We start from the raw sequence: 13,503 nt of genomic DNA on the forward strand, positions 1-13,503 counted from the left end.
TTGTTGACTAGTATATTAATATCCAGATAACAGCAGTATTATTTAAACAAAGCAATATAATATAAATAACAAATGACATTCATTTTACTTCTTCTAGTCAGAATAACTTATGTTCCTATTTCTTTTCCTTCTTCTTCTTGCCAGCATTAACGCTTTTCTTTCCACTAACTGCTGACTTCTTAGAAGAAATAGGTCGTATCGTACTTTGTCTTCTTCCTCCACTACCAAGTCTTACTTGTTCTAAAAATAAGATCAAGTTATACATGTAACTGTGTAGATATTCAAATAAATCTCCCATACCCAAACAACATTGTTTTAAAGTAGTCCAGTACGGTGACCTATACTATAGTTGTTAATGTCTGTGTCATTTTGGTCTTTTGTGGATAGTTGTCTCATTTGCAATCATACCACATCTTCTTTTTTTATACAATTAGTTTCTCACTTCTGTACAATGACATAACAAGTAACATAGGTTCCAACTACTTCAGTTTTGACTTTTCTGTTTATGTTTTAATTAGTTATGTAGCTTATCATGTAGTTTATCATCTCACTTCTGTACTATAAAGTTATTAGAAAAAAATGTTTCCGAAAAAAATTTATTTAAAATCCACTACTTATTCAAATATTGAACAAAAATGCTGATAAAAAAGGAAAAGATCGGAAAAAAAAATCTTTAATTATAATGGTCAATCATGTGGCTATGTTGTGATTATTTATGGGACACTTTTTCGTTTAAGTAAGTGTATGTATCATGGTATTAAAAGTATTAAAAATGTGTGTAGGATTGTTCATGTTATTGAACCTGCATGATGAAGGTAACATGTCTTCAACACAGAATTCATTGTTCAATTTGACAATTATGAATATATTCAAGAGGTATATTTATTTCTTCTACAATTTCAACTTTGTTAACGAGTTACTCGAATACAGTAGTTTACAATTACAGCGGAATAATTGTAAAAGTGTGCACGAAAAAATGTTATACTGATAAATACCCTCCTCTGCTTGCTTTGCTTTTTTGTCTCGGTGTCTCAGTTTTCCTAAAATAAAGTTGAGAAACATTGAATGAGACCGTGGTCATATACACAATTAAATCAAAGTAGACAAAGGTGTATAATTCAGTGTGTGCATAAATATATAGCCAAAAAAAAAGTCTAGCTAAGATAAATTGTTGATGGAGTTATGCAGACAAAAACTACAACGCATTTTTAACAAAATGTCAACTACAAAATTTTGTAATTCCCGTTGAATTTATTCAGAATTAGTCTATTAATTTAGAAACGCAAAGACGGCATGTAGAGTTGGTTTATTGATGAGGAATGGTTTATGTCAAACATAAGATTCGAGATTATATCCTGATCTTTCAATAGTTCTTTTTTAATTTGTTTGAGATATAAAATAAGGTGGTTATAGTAGTAGTATGAATATCAACGAGACAATTGTCTACCACAGACCAAATGTGGATGTGAACAACTATATGCCACCGTAAAACCTTCAACACTGAGAACAAATATACTGTATCGCAAACTATACTTGAAAAAGCCTATCGTATGACAAAACGTAAATAAACTACGGCTAAAGTTGTGTTTATTTCTTTTACCCATACTTACGTTCTAAAGATGGATACTTCTTCTCCCAGTCGTTTAAAATCGGTGTTATTTTCTTTAAAGATTTGTCGTCATATACTTTAAAAAACAAAATGATGTGTAACAGAAATTATGTACGTATATTACTGATATATCATATAAAAAAAACATGCACACATTAGATTATGCATTTGAAGATTCCTTATTATCGTTTTGCCAAAAAGGTTCCAGTCAGGTTAATGTTAAGATGATTATACAATATGACTAAAATTATATTCGGAGCAAGAAAACCAAAGGACTCAAGCTTAATAGAATATAGGATATAACCCTTATAGTTCGGTTAATGATAACTGTATCACAAAGTACACAAACATGGGTCACGAAAAAAATACAAAATATAACACAGATCAGTATACGCACAAAATCACCAACAGTTCACAAAAGTTACATATACATAATATATTACAGTGAGTTGACTGTTAGTGTTGCTATCCACCAATTGCATTCATTCAAAATTTTGACCAAATTACAAATTGTTTTATTAAACCAAATTGTTCAACTGGTCAGAATATTGAACAAGCTATTCAGTCAATATGTGAAAGTACAAGGTCATAAAATAAAACATACTTACTATCCTATAAGACTTTTTTTTTTCTTTACTTACAATCCTATAAGACTTCAAATTTACCTTATTAATGTTGATACAAAATATATATATGGAAGTGTTTAACGACCTTGACTGGCTTTTCAGCCCTCGCACGGTCGGATCGGTGCCCGAAGACGTTTGGTGAGCTTTATCATATTTTGTTGCCGTGGGACAGGAACAAGTAGTGGAGGTCGCAATATGGAGGCCGCCATCTTGGTTTTGGTGAGTTGTTTTTGGTTTGTTGACTATTTTAGATTTTACTTCTTCACAACGGCTGCTTCCAGGGCCAGTTTGGTCAGCTTGGCAGCCCGCTAACCTCGATGATGGAGTACTGGTAGATTATCTCGGACGTAGCTGGCCCAGCACGTCCTTTCAGCTGTAATGACTGAGACGTGACTGAATGAATGAATGGATTGATACAAAATTAGTTTATCAGTTTGTATAGATATATTATAGTAATTACCATGCTTAAGGTGAAATTGTTACTTTGAATTGCTATAAAAATGTCCAAACTAAGCTTTGGTATAGTTTTTCTTTCTAAAAGTATTCTATATTCATAAGAACTAGATACCATTTAAATAAAACATCATATATTCAGTAAAATATGTGTGAAATAACAATATGCTATTGATAAGTTTCCATGGAGAGATAACCTAAAATATTATTCTTTTGAATAAAGACTTTTGAAAGAAAAAATGATTATCTCCCCCCCATGGAAACTTCCTACAAACATATATTTCAATTTTATACATATTTTACTGAATACGAAATGTTTTAATTCACATAATGTCTGATTCTTATAAATATAGAATACTTTTAGAAAGAAAAAACTACATGAAAGCTTAGTTTGGACAATTTTATAGCAATTCAAAATAAACAGTTCCCCTTCAGCATGGAAATGACTATAATATATCTATACAAACTGATAGACTGATTTTGTCACAACATCAATAAAGTGGAGTTAAAGTCTTATAGGATTGTACGTATGTTTTATATTATCACCTTGCACTTTCTTGACTTGACTGTGGTTTTCTACAGCAGTTGGTTCAAATTTCTGACCAGTTGAACAATTTGATTTCATAAAACAAATTGCAATTTGCTCAGAATTCTGAATAAGTTACAATTGGTGGAGAGCAACACTAACAGTCAAGTCACTGTAACTTTGTAATTAACCTCAACCAAGGATTTGGCGTATAGTAAGACAAATCCTTGCCTAAACCTAATAAATGTTAATTATGCATTATACGGGCTTAAGAACTGGGGTATAAAGGGAGGAAATATATAAAGCTCAAAATGCAATGAAAAGTTTATAAGATGATCATAGTAATTTTCAATATTTGCCTCGGCTCTTGTTATTCATAACTTACATTCAACAGTGCAAACCAGATACGTGTGTCTCACTTGAAACAACAGAAAGGCACTCTCGAATGGATCTTTGGCGAACAAGTCAAACTGTGTGGCACTTTCGTCTGTCAAGTCTATCATTGCTGAAAAGATAGACACAGAATTAATTCGATGGGAATGGCAATGATGATGATGTTGACTTTTTAGCGTCCAGCGATAAACCAAATGCATACTGTGAACGAGACAATGTTTTAAAAGCGATACGAATATTACATCTGTTTTAATTTGCAATTAGAACTAAAACAATATGCTGAGCTGGATGTTTAACAGTCCGCAGAAAGACATAATACTATAACTAGGCACATTACTCTTATTCCAAGCATTTATCTCAATTCTTACTTATGTTAGCAGAGAAGCAACAAATACTACTTTCAACATCTTAAGTTTATCAAGTTAGGGTTGAACCTACAATATCCATGCACAGTCGAGTCGAGCACACACCATAAAACTACCAAGAATCTTAGAAACGGCATTGCTATTCTAATCTGTCTTTTTTTAATCTTGATAAGAACTAAAGATTTGTTTAGTGCAACATTCAATTAAAAGGATTTATATCCTACTAAATATCAAAACAAACATACCAGAAAGTATAACATGACAATACAAGTGACAAATTGATACCTCCTTCCAATAAGAATGGCAATTCGTATTTAAGGGCATACGATACAGTTACAGGGGAGGCAATGAAGTTGCTAACGTAAAATGTTATTTTCGCGACGTCAAACTATGACATATAGGGAAAAGATGCATTTTTGACTGATTTTTATCATTCAAACTGATTTATTTTGAAAACGAGTGCATGGACCCCAATTTTTTTAAACGATATTTTGTTTCATTTTGCAGGGAGATTATGTGGACCAAATTTTATAAAACTGTAAATAGTGCATTTTTTTTTCATTGATAGATATACAGCAAAAAATTACGTTTTTTTTTTTCTCAATTCATGACCATTTGATAAATATGAGTTATTTCTAAAAAAAAAATGCATATCTTTTTAGGATACTTATAAAATACAGAAATTACAAGTTATTTAACAAAAAAACAGTTTGTGTTTATCTTTTGAAACACAAAAGTTATGTCTTTCTTTCGAAAGGGAAAATTCGGCCACAAATCCGAATTTCGAGCAAATATACCAAATATCGACCTCATTTAACTCAAAAGTAGCACATGAAGTTATATTTATTTTTACATATTTGATTTAATAGGCAAAAAATAGCCTATGTGGAAATTTTCATCAAACTGTAAATACGGGATCATAACTGTATCGTATGCCCTAAGCTAAGGAGTCCTAAGTGCATTAGGGCGTATACTATGCCACTAAGGACTAGAAGGTGTGCTGTTATATGTACATCGGCGTTTTGCATTTGCGCCGATTTTTTTACAGGTAAATTACAGGTGAAATGATGTAAGAAGATGTGGTATGAGTGCCAATGAGACAACTCTCCACCCCAGTAATGTTATTTTCATTTATCATTAAAGACCTATTCCGTTAGCCAGTTGTACATATGTTATGAAACACTTTGTCAATCATAACATGTATATAACTGTTGTCTCCTGCTTAAAATCAAGAAGTAAAAACCTGAGATAAAAACACTTTGTTTATACTAAAATGACAAATTAAAAATATATGTACAGCATTCAAATCCATAAAAACGGAATACATTCAAATCATAAATCTGTTCTTGTCGAGTATGTATAGGCAACACATCTAATATATTCCTTTCTTATGATTACGTCTCTTCTATACATGTATTTGGCGAAATTGTCGATAACGAAGGCAATCTGTCTGGTGGGGGGCATTTCTAGAGACCGCATTTTCTCACAAGGAAGCTATTAAACCAAGAGTTCCAAATGGTGAAGTTGAATTCATCCCTTCGTTAATTTTATGGACGTCATCACGAATTGGTTGATCGTTATGCCGAATGTGCCGAAGGAGCGGAGCGTCAGACAATGTCAAACGTGAAGCAGTCACCGATTTCATTTAACCCGAAACAATGGGATAGCCATTTACCAATTGCAATATCACTTGATTTGTCTTAATACTCTCTACTCAGCCAATGTAAAAGTATGAACTTACCTGTAACTTACCTGTAATTCCAATTAGGAAAAAATATAAAATCGGCGCAAATGTCATGCGCCCATGTAGATGTATTATTTTTCAAGATCATAGGGTAGGAAACAAAGATGATCAAGTTTAAAATATTCCATGCGATATCCAGTTTTATATAAGATAAAGTAGAGAAATAATAATACTGAGCAAGTTTTGATATCACTTAATCTTGCACAATTAATGGTATTCTTGAAAGAACACCGGGTGTAAGGGCTTGAATCAACTCCTGCAACCAAAGACACACACAACACATTACACACATGGATGAAAAATCAAACTACATATCTAGAGGTCAACATGTGGTCCCTAACCAATAGACAAGGGGGGGGGGGGGGGGGATTCAAAGCTTTTAAACTTAATGTTGATGCAAGTTTATCAATTGATCGTTGCCATTTTCCCATTTTATAGAAATATACTGCGAATGAAATCAACATACTAGACATAATGAATTGCACTTACTGTCTTTTGGAAGATTACACTTCTTATGAATATATTCTGTAAAGATCTTCGTTGGACAATCAGGATTAACGATAAGACTTTGGTTATCTACAAAAAAGATATTATAAATGACACCAACAGACTCAGTGTTTTTCAATCCAGTTTTCCAATTAGGTATCTGATAATCGGTTTGCTGTACCTGAGACCACTATTACACAATGCTGGTCTCAGTCTACAAAACATTAAACTGTTACTTTTTTCAGAATTTTTTTCCAACCTAGATTCATATAGACTTTAGTACAAGCCAGATACATATATATAGGTATTTGTACAAATAGTTTAAACATATTTATTTATAGTGGATTGGGAAACAAGTTTTACAACTTATATAAATCCCTTTCCACTTTGCGGATGCGAGTGCTGCCTTGTAGCGGCATTAGCCTACTCTTTTTCGAAATCTACAAGGGTGTCTTAAACGTGCAAGAGATATGGCTCTCTCTTAACACGGGCCAGCCATTTATCGTCCCCGTCCGACGGACTATCATCGTTTCCTCAAGACCATACTCGCAAATGGTGTCAAGGGAGAGCCGAAAATTGAGTTCCTGAAATTTTCATCCCAAACGGGAATCGAACCAGGAACCTTTGTGTTAGTAGTCCGATGCACTAACCACTACACCACGGCTCTCTCTATTTGTACAAATAAGGAGATAAAATATGATTTCAAATGAGAAAGTTATCCATTGGAATCCAGATCACGTCTATGTAAGCATCAATAGATACTATACGCGATTCGGCAGTTAAGAAACCCCTAATCGTATAGTTTACTGTAAAAAAAAAAACTACATGACAAACCAAAATATTCAACAATTAAAACGAGTAAAATAATGACCGAATACAACGAAAAACACAAATAATTTATACATAACCATCATGAACCATTGACTATAGCAGGCTCCTAATACTTGGACAAGCACATTAACATGGGGCGGGGGGAAACAACGTTATCAACAAATGCCATATAAGTTGAAGGTTTGGCTAGCTATACAACCCGGTTAAACTCACTATTTTTTCTTCAAAACAAAGTCAATAAATCTTGACAAAACCAAATGATCGACTTATCATCAAACCTGCACTGACGAAAGCAATTATGGCATAGATACAAGATGGACCACCGAACTCAATCACCTACTAAAAAATGTCTGCATTCTGTATTGACGTCATTGCCAGGCATGTCATAATTTTCGACGGTGACATTTATCCATTGAAATATTTTTAATAAAGGAGGAAAACACGGTTTAAGTGCATATACCACATGATTATTTGAACATTGAAAATTTCCATAATCAATTCAAGAGGGGGGGGGACTGAAGGAGGGGTCCCGATCCCGAAACCCACGCGGGCTTAACCTTTTCTCTGCCATAGGGCCTATCCGGCCTATTCAAAAACACTACCGTTGAGTGCCACGCTGAGGCCCAAAGGCCAACGGAATTTTGACGTTACGTAAGAATAAGCATAACGTCATAGTGCCAGAGTGCTTGATTTGGAAAATGGCCTACGTCAACGCCGTGGATTCGGGTTTTGCCTGTCAGAAGAAGATGAAGAACCAGAGTTTAAAGTTACCCAACGGGGAACAATTAGAAAGCCAGATAAAACTGGATTTTTACAAATGTTAATTATGTTCATCATCAAAACTACTTTATCCGTACTAAAAGAAATAATCTAACGAAAAAAGAAGATTTTCCTTCTTTGGAGTCATAAAAAAAAATTCTATAAAGAATTTCTCAGTTTATTCAACGTGAGCAAGCGAGAGCACCTGATAGCTTGGTATAAACATGTTTGAAATCTTTATATTTAATTGCCCTGTATCAACTATTCAAATTATCTTCTGTTGTGTATGTCGGTGTTTCTGTTTCCATGTACTATATGTTAACTGAATGAATTTGAATTTATATTAAAAGTGTCATTAGCTAAATAAAACAAACGTATAAAAGGACAAACTAGCACACAAAATTACGAAGCACAAACATGTTCTGATAACGTTTACAGGGTTCATGTTTCTGGAGAAAAATAAAAACATTAGATGACTCAATTATCTGCAAATATTCCTCAAACAATTCTTTTTCTTTCTAAACAAAAGTAAAATCCAACATAATGTGCCTTCAAAATATATATTTTAAATGTGTTTAATATTTGAAACCAGTAGCAAAAGATTAATACTGTACATCCATAAGACAGAAAAAAACGATACAAAAATGAAAAAAGGGGTCAACAAACACTGCCGCCCATAAATTGTATGGCTTGATCCCTACTACACAAATATTACATCCAATTTGATAGTCAAACATTTTTGTTTCTTAGCAGAAACTGCGTAGCGTGAGATATATAAGTAATATTTTTTGTTGTCCCCTTTGTATAATCATATGTCAAATATACGGTGGCAGAATGCGGCCATGAAAGAATTTTTTTATGTCGTTCCCTCAAGATGCTATGTCGTTCCCACAATATAGCTATCTCGTTCCCTCAAGATGCTATGTCGTTCCCTCCAGATACTATGTCGTTCCCACAAGATAATTATCTCGTTCCCTCAAGATACTATGTCGTTCCCACAAGATAGTTATCTCGTTCCCTCCAGATACTATGTCGTTCCCACAAGATGATTATCTCGTTTCCTCAAGATAGTTATCTCGTTCCCTCAAGATAATATGTCGTTCACTCAAGATACAATGTCGTTCACTCAAGATACAATGTCGTTCAATAAAGATGCTATGTCGTTCCCACAAGATACTATGTCGTTCCCACAAGATAGTTATCTCGTTCCCTCAAGATAGTTATCTCGTTCCCTCAAGATAGTTATCTCGTTCCCTCAAGATAGTTATCTCGTTCCCTCAAGATAATATGTCGTTCCCTCAAGATGTTATGTTGTTCCCTCAAGATGATATGTCGTTCCCTCAAGATATTATGTTGTTCCCTCAAGATGTTATGTCGTTCCCTCAAGATACTTTGTGGTTCCCTCAACAGAGTTTTAAAATTGCATTGATATTGCTATGTTGAGGGAACGAGATAACTATCTTGAGGGAACAACATAGCATCTTGAGGGAACGACATATCATCTTGAGAGGAAAACATAGTATCTTGAGGGAACGACATAATATCTTGAGGGAACGACATGATATCTTGAGGAAACGACATATCATCTTGAGAGGAAAACATAGTATCTTGAGGGAACGACATAATATCTTGAGGGAACGACATGATATCTTGAGGAAACGACATATCATCTTGAGGGAACGAGATAGCTATCTTGTGGGAACGACATAGTATCTTGAGGGAACAACATATCATCTTTTTATTGAAATTGCTATGTTGAGGTAACGAGATAACTTTCTTGTGGGAACGACATAGTATCTTGAGGGAACAAGATAGCTATCTTGTGGGAACGACATAGCATCTTGAGGGAACGACATAGTACCTTGAGGGAACGACATATTTTTTTTTTCTTTCATGGCCGCATTCTGCCACCGTACAAATATACGGTGGCAGAATGTGGCCATGAAAGAAAAAAAATATGTTGTTCCCTCAAGATACTATGTCGTTCCCTGAAGATGCTATGTCGTTCCCACAAGATAGTTTTCTCGTTCTCTCAAGTTACAATGTCGTTCCCACAAGATATTTATCTCGTTCCCTCATGATGCTATGTCGTTCCCTCAAGATGTTATGTTGTTCCCTCAAGACAGTTATCTCTTTCCCTCAAGATATTATGTCGTTCCCACAAGATAGTTATCGCGTTCCCTAAAGATGATATGTCGTTCCCTCAAGATATGATGTCGTTCTTAAGATATTATGTCGTTCCCTCAAGATACTCTGTTTTCCCTTCAAGATGATATGTCGTTCCTTCAAGATGCTATGTTGTACCCTCAAGATAGATATCTCGTTCCCTCAACATAGCAATAAAATTATATTAATATGATCAACAACATAGTATCTTGAGGGAACGACAGAGCATCTTGAGGGAACAACATAACATTTTGAGGGAACGACATAGTATCTTGAGGGAACGACATAATATCATGAGGGAACGACATATCATCTTGAGGGAACGAGATAACTATCTTGTACCAACGAGATGACTATCTTGTGGGAACAACATAGTATCTTGTAGGAACGACATAGCATCTTGAGGGAACGAGATATTGTCTTGTGGGAACGACATAGTATCTTGAGGGAACGAGATAACCATCTTGTGGGAACAACATAGTATCTTGAGGGACTACAACATATACTTTTTTCTTTCATGGCCGCATTCTGCCACGGTCGCCAGCGTACGGATCAGCACCTGCTTGTGGATGACATGAGAACAAAAATTAAGTGTGGAAGATATAAAGGGTAACACAAAACCGGTCCTCCTAAAAGGCGTCCGAAACAACCCGGAGAAAATAAATAGTGCCCGGGGAAGAAAATATAGGGCCCGGGAGAAGAAAATAAGATATTTTATAACAATAATTTTTTTCCTGAATAAAAAATAATAAAAATCATTGTTTGTTTTGTCTAAAGTGTGAAGATAAGTGTTGTTGCACTTTTACATTTTAGATTCCAAAATTGTATATAAGTAAGTAAGACGTAAATATAAACAAGAGGAAAAAGAAAAATCATGAATGATATTGTCCTCGATCAAAACGTATATTTCGTTATCAAAAAAAATCAGTGCCCGAGTTCTAATATTCGCAACTGCATGGTGACAACTCTTCAAAGTTTTGTATTTTATTATACACACTTGAATAGCCATTGGTCGTGAAAGGGTTTCAACATGCCTGTCACTAAGAAAAGTTAACCCCACAGCTAAAGCAAATATGATATTCTGACCTTTTGGAATGTGCAGTTAAAATCATATTTTTTTTTTTTATAAAACCAAACCTGTTCAAACCGCGGCTTCTTATCGGTGATCCAATGTTTTTTGTTTTATACCAAACACCTGCTTTTAACATGCAAAGTATAATTATTTTATTTGCTGATATGCATGTGCGCGTCACTTTTATCGTTCTTAAATAATGTGTTACTCTTTTAATTTTATAAAATTACGGGTAACGATATATATACAGTAACATGTACTGCACAATAAATAAGTACGTCTGAACCAGTGACAACACTACGACAAATTTTATCGGATCATTGGCTGAAAACACATTCTGTATATATAATTCGTCTGAATATCAGCCAAACAATGTAAGATCTGTAAATTTGCGGAGTTCTATATTCTGTTCAATAGGGTAATGGCATAGTAACGTCGTGATTGCATTGTGCATCAAATTCTTAATTTAAAAGTTTCTCTATATATAACATGTACATGTAAAAAGATTCAAACAGTTAACACAAATAATTCGTGTACTCCTGTGAATTTTATGTAAAACGGAAAATGTATTGACATAAAAGATAGTTTGAAAGAACTGCATCTGATAAAAATCGACGGAATGCAAGTGCGTGAATATATGTGCATGTGTATAAGACTCAATTTAAGACTTTGTTTGATTTTGGAACATTCAAATACGAAAAAGAAGATGAATTTTGGACTGTTAGTAGGGTTTTTATAACAACTCAGTTTTCAAACACTTACAGACCCTCTGTAGATTAACAGATGTATTGATATACATTTGCATAAGATCGATTTCTATCCGACGTAGCTCAATATTGATACATTTATGTACTTCTTTGTGAAAATTATTAAATTAGCTCTTTCCCACGCCCACGAACTATAATATTTCTTGCATCCTTTTTTATATATATTTTCTGTCCTTATAGGTATATCAACTTTGCATATTTCTTAAACATCCGTTAGATTGACCATTTTCGTTTATTATCATACACAAATCTAACTGACAACTTTGACGTCGACCGTCGAAACAGAGTTGCGTCCATACGGAAAGCATGACGTTATGCATTGTTACGCTTCCTTTGTGACGTTTTCCGTTGAAATTTGAAATCAAAGGCCTTTCTCTTGGCACTCAACGGTAGTACACCCCAAAAAACCGTGGCACTCTAAGGGTTAAAAACACGAAATCCCAAGGTCCCGAAATTCGACAAAAAAGAAATCCGGAAGTTGAACCCCCACCCCGGTTTTTTTTTTACGACCAATGCATTTGAAGGACTTTGTAGTTGGAACCCCCCTTTTTAAATGGCTGGTGTAGACCTGACTTTCAAAAAGAAATATTTGACTTACCACCATATTCAACTGTGATATACATTTCTGGTGCCTCTTTCCTATAAAATGACGTCATGATGACGTTACGATATGATTATCGTATCAGGACTGTTCACGATACATTTTCGATAATTTTCCTATACGAAAATAATTAATTTACGGAGACTTTTTATGTCCACTACGTAAGAGGTTTCGTAAGTAAGATTCTTGACTTCCGGTGTCTTCATTCAAATATCGAAAGTGAAAATAGAATACAGACACAACACAAGCCATGGTGACACGATAATATAAAGGCTTTAGATTAAGAGTAACATCACTGTTAGTTACCAGGTCGTGCATATTTGAATTGCAATGTTGATGTTCATCAATGAATGTTTATCAAACATAGATGCGAATGCGTGTGCTGATTTAGTAGTAGATACTACAGTCTACAGACTACAGTAGATCTACAGTAGATATCATTATGACTCAATGTGCAGATCACACAGCTATAGGGAGCATGATTATAAGCAGCAGGTAAGTCTGATATTCTCCATGCAGCAGCAGAACACCTTGCTGACAGTTGTTTTTCAAAGTTGCATTTCGTATGCCAGAAAATATGACAGATCTAGGTCTCAGTCTGTGATATTAGATGTCCAACAATGACATATAGATATAGGATGTCATGCCATAATGACCATTACATTTGGGACCCATTGATGAAACATATAACCATATTTAATCTTTAGTCTTTGGAGTTTCATTTCAAAAAGATACAGCACTGATGAGAAGCTTGCATATGGTTTTTTTTCAATAAAACGTACTCTCTTGTCCCAGCCATTTTAAAAACAATGAGTTTGATCTTTGCAAGTAATTTTTTGTGCAGTCAGTACATTGAATTAGATTTATCATTTTTAAGTAAAGAAATGTTTATTTTTTAGAGGGATTGATAAGATATTCATGATATTGATTCCTGAACAATGCTGAATGGTCCAAAACAACCAAAATGGCATGTCCCTAGACCGCCTGTTCTACATTCATACTCTAAAATAGCTTTAAAAAATGTAGAAATAAATATTATTTTTACTTAATATAAGTTCTTTAATAATTCCAAAGTATGTTTAGAGCCAACAGATTTTAATAAATA

At 34.2% G+C, this 13,503-nt stretch overlaps 1 protein-coding gene across 1 annotated transcript; it reads right to left on the reverse strand.

Moving 5' to 3' along the window:
* Nucleotides 1-69: 69 nt before the first annotated feature.
* On the reverse strand, nucleotides 70-12,478 carry LOC134686261 (uncharacterized protein CXorf65 homolog). Its single transcript, XM_063545931.1, has 6 exons — nucleotides 12,396-12,478; nucleotides 6,206-6,292; nucleotides 3,600-3,719; nucleotides 1,611-1,685; nucleotides 996-1,040; nucleotides 70-240 (listed from the first exon to the last, which is right to left on the reverse strand). Exons 1-6 carry the CDS (start codon nucleotides 12,451-12,453, stop codon nucleotides 116-118), a joined length of 510 nt encoding a protein of 169 aa, XP_063402001.1. The 5' UTR covers nucleotides 12,454-12,478; the 3' UTR covers nucleotides 70-115.
* Between the last annotated feature and the right edge of the window lie 1,025 nt (nucleotides 12,479-13,503).

This window comes from Mytilus trossulus, chromosome 10 (assembly GCF_036588685.1).
Source record: "Mytilus trossulus isolate FHL-02 chromosome 10, PNRI_Mtr1.1.1.hap1, whole genome shotgun sequence".
Taxonomy (NCBI): Eukaryota; Metazoa; Mollusca; class Bivalvia; order Mytilida; family Mytilidae; genus Mytilus; species Mytilus trossulus.